The 27,844-nt window shown below is 37.9% G+C and overlaps 1 protein-coding gene across 9 annotated transcripts; it reads left to right on the plus strand.

Moving 5' to 3' along the window:
* The first annotated feature begins 3,117 nt into the window (after positions 1 to 3,117).
* LOC118242397 (uncharacterized) lies at positions 3,118 to 27,377 on the plus strand. 9 transcript variants are annotated; one of them, XM_081698132.1, is made up of 15 exons: positions 3,118 to 3,212; positions 4,091 to 4,166; positions 5,655 to 5,786; positions 6,348 to 6,437; positions 7,530 to 7,598; positions 7,985 to 8,446; positions 9,218 to 9,301; positions 9,877 to 9,915; positions 10,408 to 10,446; positions 14,840 to 14,932; positions 15,432 to 15,530; positions 18,970 to 18,988; positions 19,095 to 19,152; positions 20,126 to 20,194; positions 21,603 to 22,203. In XM_081698132.1, the coding sequence occupies exons 6-14, from the start codon at positions 8,287 to 8,289 to the stop codon at positions 20,189 to 20,191; spliced, it is 657 nt and encodes a 218-aa protein (XP_081554258.1). In that variant the 5' UTR covers positions 3,118 to 3,212; positions 4,091 to 4,166; positions 5,655 to 5,786; positions 6,348 to 6,437; positions 7,530 to 7,598; positions 7,985 to 8,286; the 3' UTR covers positions 20,192 to 20,194; positions 21,603 to 22,203. The 9 variants fall into 9 exon arrangements, 8 of the variants coding, with proteins under 8 accessions (XP_081554258.1, XP_081554262.1, XP_081554261.1 ...); XR_014117296.1 differs by lacking the exons at positions 18,970 to 18,988; positions 19,095 to 19,152; positions 20,126 to 20,194; positions 21,603 to 22,203 and adding exons at positions 14,607 to 14,729; positions 18,221 to 18,530; XM_081698136.1 differs by lacking the exons at positions 18,970 to 18,988; positions 19,095 to 19,152; positions 20,126 to 20,194; positions 21,603 to 22,203 and adding an exon at positions 27,289 to 27,377.
* The last annotated feature ends 467 nt before the right edge of the window (positions 27,378 to 27,844 follow it).

The following is a 27,844-nucleotide window of genomic DNA, read 5'->3' on the forward strand; positions in this document are numbered from 1 at the left end:
TCTGGCTGTCCAGCCTGGAGGCTCTGTGATGCCGCCCTGTTTTGTTCAAACTCCCATACCAGTGGAAGAGCTGGAAGTGGAGTGGAGAAGAACAGACTCTGAAACTGTAGTGCATTTGTTCCAAGATGGAGAGAGTCAACCAGAGTCTCAGGACCAGGCTTACAATTATAGGGCACATTTCTTTACTGAGGAGATCAGCCATGGAAACTTTTCTTTCTTACTTAAATATGTGACCACTAAGGATACAGGAGTTTACAAGTGTATTGTTTATAGAAACCAGGAATCTAATGAAACTTTGATTGAAATAATGATGAGTGGTGGGTGAATCATGACATTATTTTTTTCACATATTCACACAATTATTGTTACACAGTTTAAATTGTTCTCTTGAAAAATAAAGTTGTCTATATTTTAAATATTGTGTTTCAGTTTTCAGAGCTACGAATTAACTGAATATATTGTGCAATTTTATTGTCTGATCTGAGACTTTACAACTGTACTTTAATATTTCAAATGATTATTCTTCTAGTGTATTTGACTGTGTCTGGAGGTCATGTTGTTTCTGTATATGCGGGAGAGGACACCACTCTGAACTGCTCTGTACACTCCCACATCCCTCCTGAGGAGCTTGAAGAAGTCTCATGGAAGAAAAGGAAAACAGATGAAGACATGGTAGTGTTGCAATTTATAAATGGTCAGACTGTGCCAGAGTCAATCCATGAAACATACAGAGACAGAGTTGAGCTCTTCAGCCATGAGGAAATCCACAAAGGAAACTTCTCGCTTAGGCTGAAGAACATTCAGACTGAAGACAAAGGCTTCTACATATGTGAAGTATTCCATGAAGACCTATCAGCTAACATGACAGTGGAAGTACAGCAGCTGGGTGAGTAAGAATTTTTGTTCTCGGTGTGGTGCAAAGCATGTGGGTGATGTAGGGGAGCTGGAGCACAACATGGCATAACAGATATGTAGTGAATCACTGCTGGGACTTGAGGAATGCACAAATATCCATCTGCTCAGGAGCTATGACTCCATTAATGATTTTACAGCAAGAGGGTAAAAACAGTAGCAAGCCAGAATCCAACACTGTTTAAACCATAATCTGTTTAAACCAGAAGCACTGTCAGGGATCCCTGCATATCTGAGCTCCATCTACTCAAGGACATCAGTTACGCTGGAGCATCTGAAGTGGAAGAACATGGATGATGAAGACTCGTCTCGATAAATTAGTTAGCTAGATAGCTATCTAGTGTTAATGTTAAAATAAGCCACTTTAATCCATGTTATGAGCTATAACATTTTACATTCTGAAATACTTTTTTCTTGATCAATAAATTAATGCCATCAAACATACAAAATAATTGCAATGGAATTGGAATATTAGTAACTTAATCCAAGGGTATTAAAACAAGAAAGAAAATATTTACTTTCTGACATTCTTGTGGGAATGGTAAGGAAATGTCTGTTAATATCACAGTAGCAGTGTGAGTGCAGTTTTCCACATAGTTTAATCCTAAACATTCTCAGGTTCTGTACTGAGATAATTTTTTTCTTTGTATGGCGGATAAAGTACTGCTCTAAATTTGCCATCTTAAACGTTGCATTGTTACCATGGCAACATTACAGTTGCACGGAGTGTTGCTGTTGAGTGCACAAGTTTCTAAATCACAAAACATTTTACAACTCTGTGCATGCTTGCCCAAATTGGGTTACATTCGAATTAATTCAAATCATTTGTGAGTGTGTTTATGTTTGTCCTCTCACCCCATCGCCCTCTTTATTTCTTTGACATTTAGATGGATTTCAAAAAGTAGCATCACCATGCAAATTTTGAAAAACAAACAACATAGCTAGAAGCACAAATTAGTATAATAGAAAATACAGTTACACAAGTCAGGAGTGGTTCTGTTTTTGAGGTGTAAAATATGAAGTGAGAAGTATGTAGAGGATATGAAGAGTGAAGTATGGAGCATGAGAAGTACGGTCTGGAATAAGAAAACAGAACATACATTCCAATAATCATTCCATCATCATCAGTGCTAGTCATTCGTATAGAGTAATATATTCACAGTGAATCTGCTATGCAATATGAATATGCATTAATTAATTAGGTTTCCATCATTGCCCTCTAGAAGGGGAGAATATGGTAGTCCTTCTATAATCTTGCATGTGAAGTTCTAAAACTAGTTTGACAAGATAACATAACTAACATCATTAGTGAGGAATAATAAGAGTATTAAATTAGCAACTACCGTAATGTGTTTATAACAGTCAATTCTAAGTTAGATCTCAAGCAAACATTGACAGTGGCCAAACATGTACTCTTAACTAAAATGTACAGCAGGTAATCAACGTACATCAGGTCAAGGACGCCATTGCACAAGAAATGTGAATAACGAGGAACAATCACTGGCTACATTCGCTCCAATGTCTCTTCTGGAACTATTGTTGGTCATGTCAGATGTAGCATGTGTTGTCACTCCTTAATGAAGCATACCTTTAGGAATGGTCTTTCCAACAAAAGCATTAACTGATGTACTACACTAGTCTTTTAGAACATGCAAAATTGACTGAAAAATTACCAGTGTGAAATGATTAACACATTAACACATTAATGCTATCGCACAAATGACTAACTCAACATAGCTAACTTTTACATAACTTTTGTAATATTTCACATTGTGTTAGCAAGTTTAATAGATAGAGGATGACCGTCCATCTGCGCTTCATCTGCATGTGTTCCTCACCCTACTGATGAGATTAAAGACTATGCATGAACATTTTAATGAACAGCTCATTACCATCTCCATCAACTCCCATGCTAAAGTGTGTTTAGATGTTTCCTGTGAGGACTCTGACCAGAATGAGTTCTTGCTTCTCACTGATCAATCTGAATTCCTCTGCCACTCACTTCACTTCTTTATCCCTTGCTGTATATTTTGTTAGTTATTTCTTAGCTCACTGCTCTTGGACTATATGTCATTTAGTTTTGGGTTACAGAGACACACACAAAGGCCTGATGTGGTTGTCCACCCAAGATCATTTTGTTGCTGTAACACTCTGTTTTGACTGTGAAGGGCTTATCATTAACATTTAATTATTTGGTTTCTCTGCAGAGTTTCTTGCTGAGGTGGCTAATTGCTCACCTCTGAATCTTTTAAGGATTCTTTCCCTGCTTTGGGTTACTTCCCATTTCAAGACATTTCCAGGTATGTTATATAAAGCAGTCTTTCAGGGAATGATGGAAGTTGATGAATAGATATAAAAAGAAATGCACTTTATCAACTACTCTGTTACTTTTAATACAACTACCCTATCTCTACAATGATTGTCACTTTATTAGCTGCAGGTAGGTCAGTGGTTAAGGTAGTTGACTTGTATTCAAAAGGTTGCTGGTTTAAGCCCCACCACTACCAAGTTGTTACTGCTGGGCCCCTGAGCAAGGCCCTTGACTCTCAAGGGTCATAATTGTAAGCTGCTTTGGATAAAAGTTTCAGGTAAATGTAAATAATTCTCTGTAGTGTAATTTGATACTTGCTGTAGATGTTTGAGTAATTTCTATGATCCTTGTGTGCTCCAAAATTCAAAAACATTTAAATTTGACTGTTTTTAAGAATAATGGAGCCACTACAGTGGTGTGCACAGAAACAACACTAAACACTCAATGAAGCAACTCTGACCAACCAAGTTTTTGAAAGTTAGCTATTGCTGTGTCGTATTATTAGTATTTTAAATCATCATGAATATTATTAGTATTTAAAGCATCTAGATCGCTAAATTGATTGAGCAAATTCTTATCTTTCTCTTCAAGAACACAAAGTTCTAGTGCTGCTTGCCAACAGTTTGTGTATCTATAAATATAAACAGACTAAGCTTATACTTCCATTCTCATAAAAATTATTTATGCAGACTATGTAATTAACGTATGAATCCATGAGCAATGCTTGGGATCCAAGTGCATTAAGTCTACATTAAGACTCAAATGGAAGATCTGGGAATTGTGTCGTATTGAGATGACAGATTTACAGTGAGTCATGTTATGATTTTGCTCATGATGGTTTTAACCTCTGACATTATTCTATTACAGAGAATATCAGAAGATTTATAAAAAAAAACTGCAGTTTCTCAAGGATATGCTTTAATAACTGCAGTCATTTATTCAGGTATGTATGCAAAATACTCTTTACTCAACAATGGGGGGCAATTAAATATTTTGTAACATCTATCAATATCAACTTTCAAAATAATATGAACTGAATGTTCTGAATGCAATGATTTGTCTGACTTATATCTTGTGACCAAAATCTTTGGGCCAAATTATATAATTAAATTTAAACAATTAATTTATTTTGTGCTAAACCACAGCTTGTTATTGGAACTGAACAGTACCTTGCAAAGGTATCCAGTGTCAAACATCCTTTTCAATATTTTCTTACTTCAACTATTACTATAACATAAAATATAACTTTAAGCAGATTAAATTTGGATTTCCTCCACTGATGTACAATGATTCATGTATCATTGCTTTGCAAATTAAAATAGTCAACTCTATAAAACAGAAAATCTAAAATTAAAAATGGTTCACATGCAAAATACACATGCATCAATAACCATCATGACCATTTGGTATTCTTAACTCTTACCAACAGTGAATTGTGCTGTATGTCTTTTGGTTAAAATGCTATTAGCCTCTTACATGCCTGTCTCCCCCATATTGCATGTGCTACCTCGATGTTTTATAGAAATATGTATGAATAGTTGTATATGTAAGCATTTCCCAGACACTGGGTAGATAGTTCCTGTTAACATAAGAGACTCTGTTTAGTCAGTAACTGCTCTACAGTTTAATGCAGGAAGGCTTATATTAGTGACAGAGTGTCTGCAGTTAGGATGGAAAATCTAGGTTTAATCAACAAAGTATTTTACAGCTAACTATTATCATTGACAGACGTGAGATGCATTGTGTTATATGCTTTATACAGACCACAGTTACCCAGTAATCAGCTTTTTTTAAGGCATGTCTTAAACACAGTACAAGCCACGCCACTCTTCATGACAGAACGTACTTGTTAGGAACATAAGGGACCTGGTTACAGTTTGTTAAAACATAGATGTAAAAGTCAGTTGATTCCTGGAACATGGGTTCATAGACAAATGAGATGAAGATTAAACAGAGTAACAGAGTAACCCTAGAGTAACAGAGTAACCCTAGAGTAACAGAGTCACCATAGAGTAACCAGAGTAACCCTAGAGTAACAGAGTCACCCTAGAATAACACAGTAACCCTAGAGTAACAGAGTAACCCTAGAGTAAACAGAGTAACCCTAGAGTAACAGAGTAACCCTAGAGTAACAGAGTAACCCTAGAGTAAACAGAGTAACCCTACCCCCACCACCACTCTCACCTGCACTCCTGCATCACTCCCCCCCACTCCTACCTCTACCCCCATTCCCCCATCAGTAATCAACTGACTTAATCATGTCTTAAACCCTGTGCAAGCCATACCAGTCTTGATGACATGTCAGAAACAAGCTGTTCATTAAAGTATAGAGTGGCTTACACAGTTCAATAAATGCATTAATCTGTTGAGTTTATTCTGCTTCAGCTTTGAGTATATATGATTTAAAAGATGTTGTTTTATTTTGCTCTAGGTTTGGTTGTGCATAACTGGCATAAATATGAAGCCATCCAGAGCACTACTGATAGTGTTGTTATGGTGTTGTCTTGGGCATCCCAGCTCTTTTTTCTGCTTCTGCTGTTCCTCTTGAGCTTCCATCATAAAGGTGTTTTGTTTACTTTATTTTTACAAAATAATGGAAATAATAGAGATCAGATATAGGAGCAATGTAGGGCTAAAGTATATAGGAAGTACAAGAGGACCAAAAGATGAAATGTCATTAATATGATAAAAAGATGACCATTTATTGTCATAAAGTATTATATAACTTTGAGCAGCATTTCCAAACATAGTGTCCAAAAAGGTTTTTGGTTGTCCTCTAATCAGTTCACTATGTAGCAAACACTGTATAGTGAATAGTGAATGAGTTAATGAGTGAACCATTCCAGCTATGGATAAACACAACGTATGGATGCTCAGTTTACACAGAGAAAAGCCTAGAATGGAAATAAATGACAGCTTATACATTCATCAGCCACTTTAACAGAAACACCTTACCATGTAGAGTTACAGTAGAGATGCTTACCAGAAACACATCACCAAGTAGACTCACTGTTGTTATTCATCAGAGACACTTTACCTTGCAGAGTCACATAGTAGGTGGGTGCTTATTCTGATCCTTCTGTTGCTCTGCAGTATAAAATATGTATTTTTTGTTGTTTTATAGGATCCCCGAACAACATATATACCTGTATATGCATAAACAATTTATTTAGGATATTCATGATTATGACTTGGTATTCTTTGAAAAGTATAGGTAAGTTATCATTTCGTATACTTACTGTTGTGCATTGAGCCAAGCTTAATTGCAATATATACAACCATATTATTTTCAACCATTGTATACAGAAATATTCTCTGTGGCAAACACTTCACTTAAAATAATCTGAAAATTCAGAATACATTTTCCTACTTATATATCTGACTGCATTTGGCTGTAGCCTATTAGTTTATGTATTAGCTACTGAAGTTACTATTTATTGTTGTACCAGAATATGAATGTCTGAAGGGAATTGGGGGAATATTATGAAAGAATATGAATATTTAATATAAGTAAATAAATAAATTATTAAAATGAGAATTCATTAATAATTTAATTATTAATGGATGTGAACTTCTTGAGCATAATGTTCTCTTTAACTTAAATAATTAATTTAGTAATTTAAAACATTTAAAACATTTAATAATAATAAATAATTGAAGTTATTGAAAAGAAATTTAATTAAATGAAATAATAATTTAATATAATGAAAAATGTTTGCACACACACAGAAGACGATCCAATCAGACAGGTAAGGTAAGTGTGGTCGTGTCAGTCCGGCATCGAAACAGTGTAGCATCTGGGAGGTGTCCAAGGGTCAGGCAGGAGATGAGATCTAGAAAGCAGGCAGGAGTCGATAACCGGGAAGACACACAGGATAAGGAAACGCTTGGTACACCACATAAGTAAAGCAATACTTCGTGACGTGTACACGGGGAGGAGAAGCTTATAAAGGGGGTGGTAATGAGGGGAATGGGAATCAGGTGTGTGCTAGAATCCAGGTGAGTCAGATTGGAGGTGAGTGCCAGTGGGTGTGGCTATGCAAGGCTGAGGGCTGTTCCTGGGGTTCGTAACAATGATCATTTAATTTTTTTTTTTTTTGTGTGTATTTATTTATATTAAAGCCACCAAAATCCCTCCATACAAAGTTAGGACATGCTGTTCATATCGGGTCAGGACAAATACCTTATGAATCAAGAAAAAGGACACTAGCTTTATAATAGTATTGCATAAAGCAACCTGGCTTTTTGACAATAGTAAAAACAATAAATAACAAAAGCATGATTCTCTTATTTTTCTTATTTTCAGCCAATATTGTCCTGGGATTTATTTTGTTGCTGCCTCTATGCTGGTTATGTTTTCAGCAGGGGGTTCCATGTGAGTACATCTATTAATAGTTTGTGTATTCTGAATAGTATAATCAATTTGCCAAGTGTAAATGCAAGTTTATTCTCAAGGAACTTTTAGATGATTCATACCTATCAGGCAATATGTGGGAAATGTAAATGTAGACAGAAAGTACATGGAGACACACCAACAAAATGACAACAGACACAAAGCCATGTGGTGGATCTCAGCATGTGGGTGAAGGGGTAGACCAGGGGAGCATGTCAGTTAGAGGGCCAAATCCAGATGTTCTATGCCAACAAATATAAATGTTTGCTTCTTTTTTCTTTTTTTCTTCTACCATGGCAGCTTGTAAAACTATAAATTAAATCATGAAAATTGTCATTATAAATTAACAATAAATTAAAATGTGACAGGCTACAAGAGGTGATCATGACAGGCTACAAGAGGTGATCACTTGAGGCAGCACCTATGATGCTTCACAGAAAAGAAGAGGTGATCCACTACCGTAGGATCTGCCATTAAGAATGTTGGTGCTATCAAACCTTTTCCCCTCTTGTTGTGGACATAAGGGAATATTTTTTTCCTTATTTCAGGCAACGAAGGCAAATCCTTAATGCCATTTTAATTTAATCTCAATTTTACCAGGGACTTCACGTTTGCTTGGCGATCAGTTTCAGATTTATAGGCCATTCTCCATTCAAAAGCCTGGTCTTCTATGACTGGACATAAACAAAACTTTGCAATTTGTGCCAAAACCTTCTATAGCATTTTGTCTTTTGCAGTTTTGCTCTGGATATCAGTTCTGTGTATCTTGGAGTTCCTAAGTACAGTAATATCAGTCTATCTTCATAATGAATTATTGGAAGGTGATAAAGGTAGATATAAATCCTGTTTCATTTCTTTTGAATGTTGGAGAATGTGATGCTTTTGTATTGGATGATCCTAACATCTCACTTTCCTACACCAGCAGCCACATGTTGACTCTTTAATCAGGGTATTAAAGATAATTCCACATGGATGATCAAAGAGTTCTTAACCCTAAATAAAAAATAAAAAATAAAAAAAACAAAACAAAACAAAAAAAAAACATTTGTAGGAATATTGATGAGTGAGCATGATTAATTTATATATTCGGTGTATAACATATTAGGTATTTATAAAATTATAGAGATGTTTGACAATTCATATTTATTAAAAATTTCTAACATTCTTCATAGAAGAAACAGGTAAAGTAATAATTTACAATAATTTGAGAATTTAGCCTGATAACGTTCCCTCTCACATTGTTTCTGGTCATTCAGGACAAAAGCACTGCTATCTGCTTCTGAGACATATGCAAATGCTCATTACATATAAATGCTTATGAAAATTTTCATTATATATAAATGCATATGAAAATGCTACATGCATTACTTTGGTTATAACCAATAAACATTTTTAAAATGCACATAGCATGTGACTGTATGACATTTTAGTATATCTTAAGTTCATAAGGATCATCCAGTACAAATTTAGTAATGACTTTTTCAAATATTTTTTCCAAGCAATATTTTCCTTTTAATTTTTTTGTAGTTACATATTTCAGATCATTCTATTTTAATGATTAAATATATTTAATCTTAATCGAATATTTTTCCTCTTTACAGAACGTGTGGCATTGACCTGTGCTACTAAGTATCTCCACATTTTGTCTTTGACTGCATGCTTTAAATATCTTGATCATTTACGTGGTACAGTATTAGTTATTTTGATCATGTTCACATATTTTTCAGTAATTATGCAGCTATATTTACACATGAATGCCTGAAATTCTGAGTTAATCTGTATATTCAAGTGGTAGATTTGTTTTGTAATTGTCACGGTGCCATCCCCCTGCAGGTACATGCTAGCATGCAGTGGTGGTTGAGCATGGGACATTTGTTTATGTTTTGGTTTCACTTCTTCTTGTCTTTGTTTTAAACATGTCTTACTCAGGTGGTGTGTGTTCTGCCTCATCGTGCACACCACCTAGGGGTTGTTATGTCATAATAAAAGGAAAGAAAGACACTGAGTTAATTAGTTCATAACTTTCAACTCTTTTATTTGGCTCATGGCCTGTGTATTTGAATCTGTCATTCATAGACACATTAGTATTTTCCCCTAGATGATTTATGGGCTAATATTCATTTTCCATATTTTAACTTTACCTCTGATGCTTATGTTTCCCAGGATATTCATTTGTTGTGAAATTGCACATTTTATTCACTCCCATGAGCTCCACTATTAATTTAACTCTTTTTCCTTCACACATCTCGCTTTAACACAGAATCGAATTCTATCAACACCAGGACTTGGCTAGTATGGGGTAAGTATAAATGCCCTCTGTTGAGGGCATAAAAGCCCCCTACCTCTGGAGTTGGATATGTACCCCAGTACATCTTTTTGTGGAATGGTACATTTCATTCGCATTTAATTTCTCATTCATAGGATCTAATTCTAATTATGATGAGACACAGCGAATGCACAGACTCCCTCTGTTTTGAAGGTTAAATAAATTACCAGCAGAAATAGAATTTAAAAAAAATTCAGAATAAAAATTTCAGAATAAAACACTGTTCTACATTGATTAATAACTGCATTATTTTAACTCTTTGTACATTAATCTACAGTGAACCTCTTTGGAATGTTATATTGTGTCTGGAAATGTTCCTAATTAGCTTTTATTTAAAATATAGAACAAAGCGAGTGCCAAGGAATGTGAGAAATCAATGGGTTAAAGTTTATTTTCACATGTCCTGCTTTTTTGCATGCATAATTAAATCTAATGCACAATGCTTTATGCTTCACTCCAACACAGGATCTAATTCTAATGACACTGAGACAGAACAATCACCAGGTAAGTACTACTGCAAATATTTCAAAGGGAAATAAATGTGTGTGTGTGTGTGTGTGTGTGTGTGTGTGTGTGTGTGTGTGTGTGTGTATTCCTTTACAAAATCTTAAATACCCAAGAAGATGGTGCTAAAAGTATATATTTACTTGCTTAAACAAAATGTGGCACCATGTAAAATTCTTCCAAGTTTATTCTTTCAACTTTGACGACTTAAAAATGTATTTATTTTTAAAAATCTTTTCTCTTGTTTTTTCTCCTGATTTTAAGTTCTGTTCTCATTCTGTTCGTGGACAAGATGCGGGTCTTCATTGTGTTTTAGTGTGTTTGATGTTTTCATGTTCTTTACAAATCAAAAGTGCACTGTGTTACAGGCAGTAAAGTCTGGATACAACACCTACTTGTAGTTTCCACTGAAAAGAAACAATATAAAAATGTCTTACTTTTTAGTAGGATTTATTTATACATTATATATTGTTCAGTTCCAGATTACACATTCTCTGCTTGCTCTCCAATTCACCATTAACTTGCTCTTTAACTACCTTTATCTGTTTTTACTTCATTAAAAACTTTATTTCATTAGAAGCTTATCCTAGTCTGTGTTCCCGGGACTGCTAATATTGATATTTTGGAGAGCATATACATATTTCCCAACTCCAAGCTGTATAAACTTGAATGCTTTTTGGATTTAAACATATCAGATGATGTGTATTTGTGTAATGAGGGAGGATGTGACATAAGGAGATCAGCACCCTATATCAAGGTGTGCAAAATTATTAGGCAGCTTCTTTTCCTTGGGCCAAAGGGGTCAATAGAGGGATGCAGCACTCTTAAAATTGCTAAGATATTGGGGTATAATCACAGAACCATCAAACGTTTGTTGCAAATAATCAACAGAGTCACAAAAAATGTGTTGAGGAAAAAAAGACACAAATTAACTGCCAAAGATTTGTGAAAAATCAAACATGAAGCATCCAGGAACCCATTATCCTCCAGTGCTGTCATATTCCTAAACTGTGACCTACAAGGTGTGGACATGGCCAAGGTAAGGAAGGCTGAAACCTGACCACCACTGAAAAAGACACATAAGGTAAAACATCAAGACTTGGCCAACAAATATCTGAATACAGATTTTTCAAAGGCTTTATGGACTGATGAGATGAGAATGACTCTTGACGGGCCAGATGGATGGGCCCATGGCTGGATCAGTAACGGGCACAGAGCTCCACATCGAGTCAGAGACAGAGAAAGGTGGAGGTGGGGGTACTACTATGGCCTGATATTATTAAAGCTAGTTGGACCTTTTTGGGTTGAGGATGGACTCAAAATCAATTCCCAAACCTATTGCCAAACCTATTAGAAGACACTTTCTTCAAGCAGTGGTACAGGGAAAAGTCTGCACCTTTCAAGAAGACCACGATTTTTATGCAGGACAATGCTCCATCGCGTGCATCGAAGTACTCCACTGCATGGCTAGTCAGTAATGGCCTTAAAGATGAAAGAATAATGACATGGCCCTTACCTTACCTAAACCCTAATGAGAATTTGTGGGCTCTTCTTAAATGGGAGATTTACAGTGAAGGAAAATAGTACAGCTCTCTGAACAGTTGCTGGGAGGCTATGGTTGCCGCTGCACAAAAAGTTGATCGTCAACAGATTGACCGACTCAATGGGAGGCTTATGAAAAGAAAAGAAAGGTGGCTATATGGGTCACTGATTTTTTTTTTAATGTCAGAAATGTTTATTTGTAAATTTTGAGCTGTTTGTTTATTATTCTAACTTTAACAGATGAAAAGCGACAAGTGAGATGGGAAAATGTCAGTTTTTCATTTAGTTGCATAATAATTCTGCACAATAATAGTTGCCCAATAATTATGCACACATAGATATTCTTCTAAGAAAGCCAAAACCTCACGTAAATATTCAGATTTGAGGTTTATTAACATTGTGTGTCATAATTTGTGTGTCAGTCTGTGTGACCAATAAACAATCAGGAAATCATTAACTATTAACCCTTAAAGTCAGAAACATTTCCTTCCTCGCTGATTTGAGATCTAGTTAGCTAGCGAAAATGTTGTGCAAAAAGATAACTGCTGCTGAAGTTTAGAGCCTTAGGGGTTTGATTACTTTGTTGAAGAAGAATATGAAAATTACAGAGATCAATGGCTAAATTAATGTTATTTTACAATGTTATAATACAATAGTCATGACTTTTGTTTGTCACAATTTACAGTCCTTTAGTAAATATTTACTTTGTTTTTTTTGTGTGAAAGTAAACTGGTGATGAATGCATATGTTTTTCGCCATATTAAATACGGTTCTGTGCAGTTGAGACTTTTTTGTTTTTTGCAATTTTTTGGTTATAGTTGTTTTAATGCACATTTTTTCTTGCACACATGAAGCTTGACATATTGATACTCCATGAAGCTTTATATATATATATATATATATATATATATATATATATATATATATATATATATATTGTTCAGTCACATTTTAGGCCCTCTAAGATTTTGCGAAATTAGAGTGACAGACACTTTTACTCAGTAAACAATTGTACAAATGGTGATTTTAGACATTTATTACACATTGCTATATGTTGTGGGCAATGCTGTCTTCCAGGATTCCATGCCAGAATTCCTTGACTCACTCTTTTGCTGGTGGTTCTATGAGGACTTCTTCTGACATTTGAGCTCCTGGTAGTATTTCTTAGCATCCTCACCAAAGAACTTGTTTTATCAGAACTGCTCTCTTCTCATTGTGGACCTCCTCAGTCGCTGAGTCGTGGCCTGAAGCTTCACTTTTATTTCTTGGTAGAGATGAGCGAAATCTAAAAAATGCAATGCAAATGCTCTGCATTTTTGCTCAGTGAAATATGAGCTTGGCCTGGGCGTGTACTTGTTTGCTTTTGACTCGTTTCTTCAGTTCACTAAGGATGGTCTTTCAGATGCTTATTGATTTTGTTCCGGTTCTTTCTGTTCCAAGTTGATTAATCTCTGGGTTCATGTCATGATTTTTAGTCTCTGGCATTAACAGTAGCTGTTGCTTACATCAGCTTTTTGACTTGGTGACGTGAGGTTAACTTTGTCATTCTTGGATATCAAAGAGGGCCTGATATATATATTTCTCTATGCACCCCTGTTTTCTTTTTCCTCAGTTTGGACAGAACACTCTCAACTATTTCAGTGTGAGTTATAATGTGTATGACTATGTATGTGACAAATAAACCAAACTTGAACTTGAACTTGAACATGAACTTGAACTTGAACTTGATTCACAGCTGCTATTTGCTCACAAATTGCCTTTGTAAGGCATGGTTTGTTAAGCTAATGGTTTGTTATGGCTAATGAGACGGTATCATGCAGCTTGCTGATTGTTCTTGGTCTGATTTCGGGTCTTGAGTCACCTTCCGAGGGGACTGCAATGGTAATTACAGATGCTGTTTCTGACATTCTCTAGCATAACTATGGTTTCAGGTGTGGGACACTGTCATTGGACATCAGCAGCTGGAGCTTCTTTTTATTGATCCATCTCCTTGTGGTAAACAAACTTGTTCTCAACAGCATAGTAGTACTCCTACATAGCCCACTTTAGTCTTGTTGATTTACTAGCCATATGGTGGACTTTGCCTGTGTAGATGATGCCATAAAATAGAGATCATCTTGAGATTGAGGCTTGATTAGGTAACTACATGAGGACCAGGACAATCAATAGCTGATTTTTCTACTACAGCTTGTTCAGCAGTCACTGGAGTACGTGACCCTTGTTTACCTATGCAATGTGGCATGGGTTTATTCTTGTTTGTGTATTCATTGTTGGATGCAGTTTAACGTCATGCCCAAGATATTTATTATTATTGTTGTTGCTGTTATTGTTATGTTATATTGTTATTTTTATATGTTATTGTTATATTGTTCTTATATGATTGTTTTACCTGTAAAGGAACACTTATTGGCATGTAATTTCATGGGTGCCTACAACCTTTGCAGAGTAATGTTATATCGTGTATGATAATCATTTATACACACACACACACACACACACACACACACGCACCTTATAGTGTGACCTTATAAATGACCTTATAGTGTGTCCATTATAGTGTTTTCATTATAGTGGTTCAAAGTGCATTAAATCAAATCTTATTTATTTGTTTCTACAAGGTTTCAGAAATATGCTGCTCTGTCTGTAACAATAGCCTGATGGTCAGATCAGGACTGATCAGGAGACATCAGGAGACATCCAACTTCAGCAGTTTCACTATTGAGCTCCAAACTAAACCTCATGTGTGTGTTTAACCCATTGATTGTGTGATTAACTGAACTATTTTAGCAAGTCAGTGTTTTCTTCAGAAAATTAGATCTTAATAATTTTTTTCTTTTGCATGATATTACAGGGCAATTATATACAATTGTATACATGCTTGGGGCAGTCGGGCTCATTTGTGTGAACTCCATCTCATTAATAGCAGAACTGATCCTGAAAACACGTGAGTGAGCTCTGCATTTTAAATTGTTTCCTTTACTAATTAGTATAATTGTGTGTATGTATAAATGGCACTTTTATGTAACCTATGAAAATTAAACAAAATGTTGCTTTACTCTTTGAATTACAGTTCATAACTGTTAAGTGTTGATTTGTAATCTTATACATGTATTATATTTTAGTATTATTTTTCTTCTTCTTCTTCTTCTTCATTATTATTATTATTATTATTATTATTATTATTATTATTATTATTATTATTGTTATGCAGACATATACTTTCTTATATTATAGCAAATTGCAGCTTCACATTAATAGATCAGAATACCTTTGGTATGTTTCAGTCTGTTCATGTATCAGTCTGTTCATAGCAGCATTTCCATGAAGATATGATCATATTTTTACATAATTGTGTTTTATCGGTTGAAGAGTGCATGTTCTACAATCACAAAATCTTCTTTAAAGAAAGTCCTAGTGATCGCCGTTTCTCTTTCAATCATTAGGAAATGGTGAACGCACACTGACGGATCTGAGAGTGATTCTTCTGCCATCTGAATGTGTCTTTGCCATATGCTGTCTTGCTTTAGCAATATCTGCATTCTGTAAGTATAATATATAAACATGACCCAATCTGAGTGCTGACATACACAATGAGCTATAGCATCAGCTGAGAAACTAAGCTGCTTTGGACTGAAGTAAAGAAAGGGTTCAACCAAAATCACAATACTGATTATGAACATTTTTGTTACTTTTTCTTGCATATTAAATAGTCAATCATTCACAGGTAAAGAAAATGTATTAACACTAAGATGCATTAAATTAAATCCATGGCCATATCTTAAGCTTCTTACTTCCAGGGAACCTGATTACATGACGGCATTCTAATGTACACATAGATTGACATAGATTGACTACTTTTTTGGCCATCCTTTTTGTTAAAAATTCACTGGTTATAGCCAAAGTATAGTGCAAATAAGATTTCATTAAAAAATACGTAGATATATGTTGTGATTTAAAATCCTGACTGCCTCTACAGTGGTGTAATCCACGGAGCTAGCCAGCCAGAGGTTTGATGCCTTGACCAGGGCATCTGCAGTGTGGTCCCTTACGCAAGTTCCTTATTGCTGTCCGCCTACCTCAATAACAATGAGAGATGAGCATAAGAGAGTCATACTGGCTCGGATGCCACCCAGGTCGACAAGGTCTGTGTCAGATGTTGGGGGAACAGGGCAATCTGATAAAAAGTGGGTTACTGGAATCAATACAAGGCACTCATGAACAAGAGTGGAGAACAGAGGACTGTTGGAATGCTACTCTACAAGTGAGCTGAGTGCGACAGGGAATATGCAGAGAATGTGTAACTTTGGATGCTTCAAAACATCTAGACTAACACCGAAACAACTACTAACTCAGTGTTCTAACATCTAAAAGCAGCAACTGCTGTCACAACTAGAAATTGACAAGGTACAACACAAATGCTATGGCAAGGTGGAGCCAGGTTAGAGGAGAAATGATATCATCATCATCTACACACACCAGTTTTGGGAACCAAGAGCCAATGAACCTATGCACTAAGCTCAACACCTCCTGCTGACCTGAACTGCTTACCTGAGATCAAGGCTAACCTTGACATCGGTCATAGCAGACTACCAAGACCAAGAAGGCTCCTAAAAGGCTGTTGGAAGATGTGAATGCAGCACTACAGACAACCACTACTGTGACCATCACTGAGACCAACCAACTGATATATGCTACAGTATCAGTGATACTTAGAGGCCAAGATAAAGGCAACACAGAAAGTCAGCCAGATATCATAAATGCAGAAAGGTGTGATAAATGTAACTGAGAAGTGCAACAATCTGTCCATACCTGAGGCCTTGGAGATTAACAGATTAACGGATCATGAAGAGATACAAAGAGAAGTAGAAGCCATGAGAATAAACAGGATATTCTCCGATGGGCCATCCAAAGTGCCCTCTTGGTGGCAGTGTAACAGCATGAGAACAGACCCCCCAAAGCTGGAGACTAAACAATACTGGAATGGCATAAAGGAGAAGGAGGTATCACACAACATTGTCCAGAGGTTATCGAACCCGAGAGCTGACCACAGCAACCTCCCTGAACAGGATCCACTAAGCATCACACTAGCAGACATCCAGGCAGGGTCTCAAGTATGAAGAACTGGACAGGTCCAAGACATGGTCCATGCCTACTGGCTGAAGAAGCTGACTGCTCTTCATATACACCTGGCAACACAAATAAATCAGATGCTAATGGATATAACCCACCCTGAACGGCCAGATAGTCCTGATCCTGAAGGACCCCCAGAAAAGGGCAGTTCCCTTTAGGCCTAATCACCACTCGCTACTTCCACCACTCCCTGATGTCCCCTCCCATAGCCCACCACACCTCCACCCAAGCCAACTGCTTCTCTGTTGCCCTTAATGGCTATTATAAATAAAAATAGAAATCAATTTTGATTTTGATTTGATTGAGTTGCATCCAATAACCTGCCTCAACAAGATGAAAGCTCCTGTCTGGAATCATTGTGGCTTAGATGAGTAGACACATGGCTTAAATACATGAGCAGGGCCCAAAAAGGCACTGGCAAGAACACCAGAGGAGCTAAGCCTCAGCTACTGCTGGATAAAACAGTCACTCGAGACTGTAAGACCAACTTGTGCGTCACCTGGATTCACTATATGAAAGCCTATGATTCAGTCAATCCTGGAATGCTTGAGGCTGTATAACATCAACAGGACTCTAAGAGCTTTTATTAGAACTCAGTTGAGCTGTGTAAGATGTCCCTAGGGGCCAACTTCAGGCCAATAGAATGAGTCACCATTGAGTACAGGATTTACCAAGGAGATGCCCTGTCCTGATACTCTTCACAATACACAAAGGGTTTCACACCAAATCCAGCACTGAGACTGTGCATATATGGAATTCTATAACCAAGTGGCAGGCATAGTATACAGAAACATCTGTGCTGAGTACAGATTGGATGTACCAAGGTCTAAGTGGGATACACCCACAGAAGCAGTGGAGAATGACCATGCCAAGATCCTGTAGGATATCTAGATAGAGACTGACAAAATGGTAATGACCAACTGGACATAGTAGTGAGGGACAAACAGTAGAAGAGGGCCATACTGATAGATGTAACAAGCCCAAGTGATAGCAACATCAGGAACATCATGAAAAGATGCCAAGGGATGCCAAGGGATGAAACAAGAGCTAGAGATGTTGAAAGTTGGAAGTTGAAAGTGACATTGGTTCCTGTGATTATCAGAGCAATAAGGGGCTGTGACCCCCAAAGTGGAAGAATGGCTCCAGCAGATCCCATGAACAATATTCAAGAGCTCCAGAAGAGTGCTGTCCTTGGAACAGCTAAAATACTACACAGGATCCTCAAGCTCACAGACCTTTGGTAGAGGACCCACACTTGAAGCAAAAAGACCACCCAGGGGAGGGCAAGTGGGGAATTTGTTTTATATATGTTTCATAAGAATTCATTTATACTTGTAACACCTGCCAGGACCTGTTTCCCAGAAAGACAGAACAAGAAGCTATATTAACAAGAATCAAAGTAATTAAGAACAGGTGTGATTAGAATTCTGGGGACTGGTGGGTTCCTATTTATTTGATTCTGATTGCCTCTTGTTCTATCTTCCATTTATGAAATCTTATTTTTACTATTACTTTTATCATTCGTTTCCTCATTATGAACTGATGCTTTATTATTATGTTTTCTGCCTTTTTTCCTGTCATATTTTGGATTGCTCTATTTAACTTGTTTCCCTGCCTTACTCTGTCTGTTGGTAATGTCTTTGGATTCTGCTGCAATTTGCCCATAAATTCGACTCCCCGTCTTACCTGCTACACAATCTAACAAAACTACTGTAAACCTAGTCATAGTTCAAATTATACCGAACTGTGGAATAGGCCTTCATGTGCATATGCTGATCAATTTACTGTTATGTGTACCCAGAATGTCTAAATGCCACTTAATCTAAATTTGTTACTCTTTGTGTCACACAGGGAGGAAGGAAAAAGAAAGGTAAGTTTACATTGTTGAAACATTGTTGAAGATTATATCAAGATTTGTTTGTTATTAATGTAAATATTTGCCTTTATTTACTACTTCTTTATGGTGTCACTATTAGATTAAAAAACCACATAAACTACTGGCGTCATTTGTGCAGACGTACACAGACATCAAGGGTAAGTACGTCACTATAGAATATTAAAGGAGCAGTAAACCCAATTTTATATATACTATTGATGCAAAATTAGAATGCATATAGACCCCCAAACTGATAGGGCATACTTGCAGAAGGCACAGAATGTGATTGGCTGGATTGAGCAGGATTGCTAGAAAACCCCATTTGAAACTCAATTTTATTTGTGTTGCTGTAGAATAAATAAATTGTGTGTATATATATATATATAGATAGATAGATAGATAGATAGATATTTAGAATTGTAGTAAAGTACTACTGAGTACCTCTACATCCCTTACTATAGTGCACTGCGGTTATACTCTAATCATCTTTGAATACATATATATATATATATATATATATATATATATATATATATATATATATATATATATATATATATATATATATATATATATATATATATAGTGTGTGTGTGTGTGTGTGTGTGTGTGTGTGTGTGTGTGTGTGTGTGGTCTACCAGATGCCTTGAAGGTTGAGTGCACTGTTGAGTGCACCCTAGTAGACCAGTGTAGTAGCATCACACATCGCACAGAAAGAAGCACCACCTACCTACATAAAGTCTCGATTATTAACCAGAACAGTAAACCCAGAACATGTGCCATGTGAACATTATCAGTGAAATTAAAGATAAATGATAATGCATACCAGCAGCACTTAGAATCCCTCTTCTAACATATGGGTACTAAAACAACGTTATTTATACTTCCTCATGCACCACTAGAGGGTTTGCAGTCACTGCTCTACATAGTTAAATTTCATGAAATTCAAATAGGTAGTTGTTTTCTTTATGATATATATATATATATATTTTTTTACTGTCATATATATTCAAAAGGATGTAATTTTATTTCTGCCAGAAAATGCTACTCAGTTTCCTTTTATTACATGTAACTTCAAATGGCAATAATACAAATAATACCATCGAAATTTCATGTTTCCCTTAAACACAGGACCCACCAGTAGAAAACCATGAATTGGAGAATCCTGCTGTTCCTGCTTCTCAGCAGAGGTCATAGGAGGTGAGATGTAGTCCACATTAACCCTATTCATAACTCCTAACCCCAAGAAAGCGTATGTATAAAGCTGACAAAATATTCGTGCATATAAATGAATCAGCATATACAGGTAAATATAAATACATGTGTAAGGCAGGTATACATGAATCAGCGTATTCATATAAATACTGTATCAATAAATGTGTAAAGCAGGTATAAATGAATCAGCGTATACATGTGAATATAAATAAATGTGTAATGCTGGTACAAATTGTAAGGGTTGGTGCCAGGCTGAGGCCCCCTCCGGCCACCAGAGGGAGGCCTCAAGTCACGCACACCACTAATCAGGCTTAACACCCAACAGCTGGGCTAGACCTTATATAAGCCCAGTGACCCAAATATTCAGTGCTGGGTCTTTGCCAAAGTTCTGAGCCCTTGTGCTACACCTCACTTCTTGCCTTTGAAGTTCTTTTTGCTTTTACACATCCCCTTCCCTCTCCAGTTTTCCCCCTTGTGCTTCACCTTACTTTTGTGCTGCGAGGGTGTCCGTGTTTTTACACGTCTCCTCCAATTTCGAGTCTGTCTCTCTTCTGAGGCTTCCCTTAGTTCCTCCCTGTTTTCTGGTTTTGTTTGGGAAGTTTTAGTTTGGTTTTCCTCAGTTCATCAGGGTTGCCATTTCTTCCCGTGGCATCCTTTGTTCTCCCTTTTTCCACGCTCGCTGTGGTGTTTAGTTTTTTCCTTTTGTTTTACCTGATCCAAGATCTAACTGTTCACCCAGTAGGCAGTTGGTGTCATCACCCAGCTGACCTGGGTTCAAGCCCACACAAATAAATCAGCATATATAAATATTGAATGAATATGAATAAAACATGTTTTAAAAAATGAATATGAATATTGTGGTCCTGTAGCTGGTACCTGATACATCACCAAGGTCATGGGTTTCATTCCCAGTGAGCACACATGCAATCTTAATGACAGAAGAGGAAGGTGTGAAGTCATTGGGACACAGCTACCCGCCATTGACAGTCTGTGATATCTGACTGTAAAGTGTCCTTGAGTTTGAGAAAGGAACTGAATAAATGTAACTTAATAATAATAATAATCAGCACTGTGTATAGCATCACTTGGGACCCCTCCCACCCAAGCGACACTCTGTATAACCTCCTACAGATACAGGAGTATCAGTTCCAGAACACTTGGCTCAGGAACAGTTTCTTCCCATCATTGAACTCTCTTGAGCTCCTCACTACACCTATAGACTCCATTTTGAATAATTATACTTCAGATAATATCAGATCTCACAGCACAGCAATGTTCTGTCCTTATACTGAACATATCCACCATGGCAGAGTACAACAATCAGTGTTGAGAGTTTAATTTAACGAACTATGGTCGGTTCAATCAGTATTTTCTCACCCTTGTGTAACTTCAGGCCAATCACACTTCATCCTACTTTTGTCATTTTCACATCAAAAGCCCCCTTTCAGCTACATCCCAGAGGAGAACGACTTCCTCTTGCGAGGCTCTCGCCTCGTCAGGATGCATCCTCCTATCAACTCGGAGATTTAGTCTGTCCCTTTTCACTTCTGGCTTGTTACTGAGGGGTCTGGAACTGAATTTCTGTAATGCTGTTTTGTGACAATGTCTATTGTAAAAGTATTAGACAAATAACTACTGAAATGAATTAAACTGAATTTGCTTAATCCAAGTTTGCATCATGAATGTACAAGGTGTTCAGTGTTTGTGAACCATCTGTGATCTGTGTGGGGGTCCTAGAATATTCCACAAACTTGAGTTGAATTACTGTTGTTGACAAAGGAATATTAGCCAAATTAACACAATGGAAACAGAATAAGAATATCTGAACCAAGTGAAATGTATTCAATGTAGAACAGTTTTTTGTTGTTGTTGTTTTTTTTTTTGTTTTTTTTTTTCAATGATGCAAACTGTGGAAGGGTTTGTATTTGTACACTCTATGGTTTCTTCATTAGCATCAATGTATTATACACATCCACACTCATACAGTCCATCTTGTGTTTTACAGGTCATGCCCACTATAGCTGAAGCTGACAGCAGTGTAGCCTGCTGTGTTTCTCCTGCTCCTCTGTATAACTACACAGAAATCTCCTGGCTCACAGACAACTATCTAGCGCGTTTGCGTCTATAACTGTATATGTGTTATAATTGTTATGGTATAAGCATTAATAATGTCATTGTACTTCATTTCATGTTCCTGTTTGTTGAGAAATTGAATTTTTTTTCAGTATGTTAAAACTGCCCACACTAACTAGTCAGGTCATATGCTTTTGACCAGTATGGGAGAAAATGGCAAAAGTTTCTAATGCAAATGTTGCAGTGCAGTCTGTTGCTCCTCTCAAACTGGGACCACAAATGCAGAAAAAAAACAACTTGTGTTATTTTCCTTTAAGGAGAGCTCAGAAGTTGATTTAAGCCAGGTAACTACAATCCAATTTGATATTTCAGATATAATGTGAAATTGTGTAACTAGCAAAAATTATTATTAATAAAACAGATTAAAGTGCTGAGACTCCAGTGCATTTACAAGATGCACTGGTTGTTCCTACAAATTGGCAAGTGAGTGATTGTTATTATTTGCTAATCAGAGCCACTTATGGCTCTTGCATTTGTTCTGACTACTGGTTACAGCAACACTATGGCACAAGGGAAAATATGTCAGTCCGAGTATCTCCTAGACTGCAGCATGCTCAGTGGATCTCGGGCATCTGTCAAAATTGGGCTTGTTTGCCAGCTGCCTTCAGATGCCACCTGGTTCTGTGATCAGGGGGCAGCAAAGACAGTGGGGTGTGCTTTTGTGCAGATGGTAGATCCAACACTCCTCAACACCAGCACCTGCTGATCTGAACCAGATTTCACAAAATGTCCCCAGCCGGCCCCCACCATACCCGAGTCAAGTGGGCGTCTCACTTTACAGAAAGCAGTTGAAGCCATTCATCAAAAGTTAAGGGGGCACAGGGTGGACAAAAGACATTTCAGCACCTTCAACCTTCTCTTTGGGTTCCTCTTCCCTACCCCGTCTATGAATTCCTGTATTGGGTTTCGGGTAATGGCATCAGACAGTTATGACATGAGGAGACATTTTTGGTCTCCACATAAACCTGGCTCTCTGCACCCACCAGCCAACTTACATTGGTGCATTTTTGTCTGAAACAGATCAGCCTCTTTCAAACTAATACTAAGACGGCTGGGAATTTGGGTTTTGAAAAGTTATTAAGATGAACTTCATTTCATACAAGCGAAAGCTTGAGATGAACTCTCTAGGGCAAGCTGACTAGCAGTGGCTATTACTTACCAACACTGCAAAGAGGTGCCATAGAACCTATGAGTTTAACTATGGCTTGAGTGTCTTGACTGTACACATGTTAATATTATAGTGGAGCCTGGTCAGTTTGTCCTTTCTGTGTGTGAGAGACCTACACTTCAGAGACCTACAATTCACATCATCAGGTCTGATTACAGCCAGCGCTGAGGTAGGTGCTTTGCATAAGGCATGTTAACTTTATTACATTAGAATGCTACTCAAGTTCATGCTTAATTAGAGCATAACATGAGAACAAGAACAACCACAGGCAGGTCAAAGGTCAGCAAGTGCATGTTATTTAATGCTTATTATTTGTTGTTAAATGAGAGCAAAGCTGTTTTAAGACACATTGCTTATATTTAGTAAGGGATCCCCTCTGGCTGTTAAAAATTTTGCAAATGAATCTACAGTCCACACATGGTTGGTGTAGAGTACAACATACAGATTGATATTCCCAACAGGACTGAGCTCCATAATGCAGGACGAGACCTTCAGACTCCATAGCCTCAGAAGCCCTTTTGGTTGTAACTGATGAAAATGTGCTGCTTAATTCTAATCTCTATACTGAAGAAATCTGAACACATGTTGCTACTAATGTCTGGAGGTAGTTGGGACTCAATAATGGCCTGATCTTAATTTATTTACAGTTGTTACAGTTCCAGCAGGAACGAGGCAAGAGGCAGAACGCAAATGCAGGAAGCGGTTTATTAATAAGGGCAAAATACAAAGAGGCAAAGGGGTAACACTGAGAGTAAAATAATACATGACCGGAGTAAACAGAAAAGAAATGGCGACGACAGTACTAGGAGCATAATATAAACATGACTGAGAAGAACGTGACTTGACAAAATAGGAGCCAAAACCTAAAGCTTAAATAATCAGAACAATCGAGGCTTAATCAGACGAAGATGAACATAGCAGGGACAACCAAAACACCGACTGGAACTGAGGAACAGACGAGGGGCGGAGAAAACAAAACCAAGGAATGGAACAAGGAAGTAAAGGAAAACAAAGACACGACATGGAAATATTAATTTATAAACATTATCTGCTGTTCTATTCTGTCTATTCTGATGATAGATAATGAGATTCTTTATTTTGATGATAGTTAATGAGAAGTTTTTTTCCATGTCACGATACGGCCCCTCCTCCCAGACGTCTCCGTGTGTGTGTATGTGTGTTCGTTTGTAGGACCACGCCCCCCCCCATGTCTCACAGCTAGTTCTCGTTCTTCATCGTTGTCATGCGTGTATTTAAGGTCTCGTTTAAACGTTACTTGTAGTCAATGTTTAACCCATGATAGCCTGTAAGCTACGTCATCTTGTGCGTTGGAATAAACGTCTAATTGTGTTTTACACAACTCGTCCACGCATCGTGCTCTGCCTCCTCGCGTTACACTCCAAGCTTATCTAGTTCAATGGTATCTTGAACACTGACGTACTGTACTGGCTAGTATACATTTTATGAGTAAATGACAAAGCACGTTTGTAAGTTGCTTAGCATAAGAGCGTCTGCCAAATGCCATAAATGTAATTGTAATCTGAAAACCTCCAATTTATTTTTCTGCTTTAACACTGTTTGTAGACAGTTTTGTTTGAGGGCGCAAAATTGTTCAGTGTACTGTGACACAAATCTTCTAATAAATGTTTTATTTCACATGATATGGGGTATTTACTTAACCCATCAATCAAGCTGAAACCAGTCACATAACCATTCCTAGACTTAATAGAAAACTGTCCACATGACCCTCGCAGCTGGATTCTTCTTTGTGGAGAAGAATGGAGGGGTGTTTACGACCATGCATTGATTACAGAGTATTAAATGAGGTAACCATGAAGTATTCTTTTCCCCTGCCCTTGATCTCCCTTGCACATGAAAAGCTGCAAGGAGCTATGTGGAAGGCTTGTTTTGTCACAGCACACAGAGTATCTGGTACGGCCGTATGACCTGGCCAATAGTCCTGTATTCCAGGTGTTCATGGATGAGATGTTTCATGATATGATAGACAGATTCCTTATTGTGTATATCGACAATATGTAGATTTACCACATCTACAACACGTGGCTGCTGTTCTAGCCCAACACAACCTTTATGCCAAGGCTAAATGTAAGTTCCGTTGGACAACCCTAACCTTCTTAAGCTGTGCTATTTCTGTGGGGAATATCTCAATGGATCCTGAAAAGCTTACTGCTGTTGTAGACTGGCAAGTACCTGTAAGCATTAAGGAGTTACAAAGGTTCCTGCAGTTTGCTAATTTTTATGGAAAATTTATCATGAATTTTGGCACAATAGCTTCACCCTTAACCAATCTTCTCAAGGGGCAGGCTAACAGGAGACTAAGATGAAATACATAGGCTGAGGAGGCTTTCGGGAGATTAAACCAGATCAACCAGTTCCGTCTTTTCCTTTTTGTCACCCCGAGGGAGACAATATGTACCCACAGTCCTGAGAGGTGACCCTGTGAGATGGGCACATACTTCATTGTGTAGTGGACATTTGGGGGTTACACGTACTACCAGTTATTGCTGAGGAAGTATTGGTGGGAGTCCCTGGTTGATGACATATGGGATTATGTGATGTCCTGTACAGTATACACTCAAACTTGCACACGTGCTCTCCACAGCAGCGAGCTCCATCTTTTGCCTATTCCCAAACGTCCCTGCTCACCCCTGGTGATTTTCGTTCACTTCCCTTATTGATCTGCTGATCGATAATCATTTTTATTCATTTTTGGTGGACTCCGGTTCCACCTATTCATCCTTTAGCTCGCACTGTTACACTGGTCCGGTTTCTGGTTCGTCCGTTAGTTCTGTGGGAATTTTGGGGGTCCCTGTGAACTGTCCTAAAATGCACTCTTTGTCCGTTAGAAGTCCAGATGACCCCTCAATTCTTTTGATGCATCGGTTTGTAGTTATTCCTGGTTCTCCATTGAACCTGTTGGGTCATGATTTAATGTTTAAAATGAATCTCTCTCTCTCTCTTTTGAACAGGGCAAAATGACGATCCATTCCAGACCAAATATCTCTATGTTTACAGACGTGATGGGCCAGCCTAGCAACACATGTTGAGTTTCCTGGGTCTGGTTAATGGGTGCTGGATTGTTCCTTTCATGATAAAGTCCACAGGCAGGGCTGTGGAAAAGACTGTCCTGATACGTTGGTCTGGACTGAAACCATGCATCATTTAGGACTCTGAAATCGGCCTTGTGCTCTGCTTCAGCGCTTGGCCTGCTGAATTATAATCTGCCCTTCCACCTTTACGTTTCTGAAAACGGCTCCATAGCCGTGGGCATCCTGGGTCAAGAGCATGGTGGCAGTTATGGCCCTGTGGCCTACCTTTCCAAAACTTTTGATTCGGTCGTTCAAGCATGCCGGCCTGCTTACGCGCCAGGGCTGCCTCGGCCCTGCTAGTCACTGACGCTGAGAAATTGGCACTGTCTCATACCATGGTTCTTCACACTTCACATCAAGTTATTATTATTCTCAATAACATTCAAACACAGCACATGATGGCACAGCACCGTTCAGGCTTTGAGGCCATCCTCTGCGCCACTCAGAACCATTAAATCACACACAACCCTGAGTTCATCTGCTAGTCTGTTACAATCGCTGTGCCCCACGAATGGAGGCTATCTGTGCCCCACGAATGGAGGCTATCCTTGAGTCATTGAGCATGCACTCTGATCTCGCTAGCACGCCTATCACATTTTTGTAGATGCCTCATGTTTTACACCGTCTGACTCCGAATTTCCCTGGGGATATTCTGTCTGCCCTTACAGGTCTGCTCACCAGCTGAACTGATGGCATTGACCAGGGCCTGTCATCTATCCTGGGATCAGGTTGTCACCATGTATACTGATTCCTGTCATGCGTTTGAGGTTGCTCATAATTTCGGTAAGATTTGGCACTCCAGGGGGTGCTGCACCTCGGATGGTAAGCCTATTTCTAATTCAGGATTAGTGTCTGCACTTTTGTCTGCATGTACACTACCAGCTCGGCTGACTGTCGAAAAGGTCAGGGGTCAGGACACGATCTCTGGATTTGACACGGCCACTGGCAATGCCTTGGCAGATGAGGTTGCACTTTGGGCAGCTGTTAATGCCCCCTCATGCCCATACACTGTATCGTCGACATGTGAAGCTGTCTCCATGTTTTCTCATTGCTCGGTGCCTACTGATATCGATTTGCATTTCTTAAAGACTCAGGGTACATGACTGGACTGCTCTCATTGGGCTGATCAAAGATGTAGTCATGATAAAAATGGTCTAATCTGTGACCCGGAGGGGTGTATCGCCCTTCCTATATCTGTTTTGCCATTTCTTGTGCGTCCTTTTC

This window comes from Electrophorus electricus, chromosome 15, assembly GCF_041902795.1.
Source record: "Electrophorus electricus isolate QZ-2024a chromosome 15, ASM4190279v1, whole genome shotgun sequence".
Lineage (NCBI taxonomy): Eukaryota > Metazoa > Chordata > Actinopteri > Gymnotiformes > Gymnotidae > Electrophorus > Electrophorus electricus.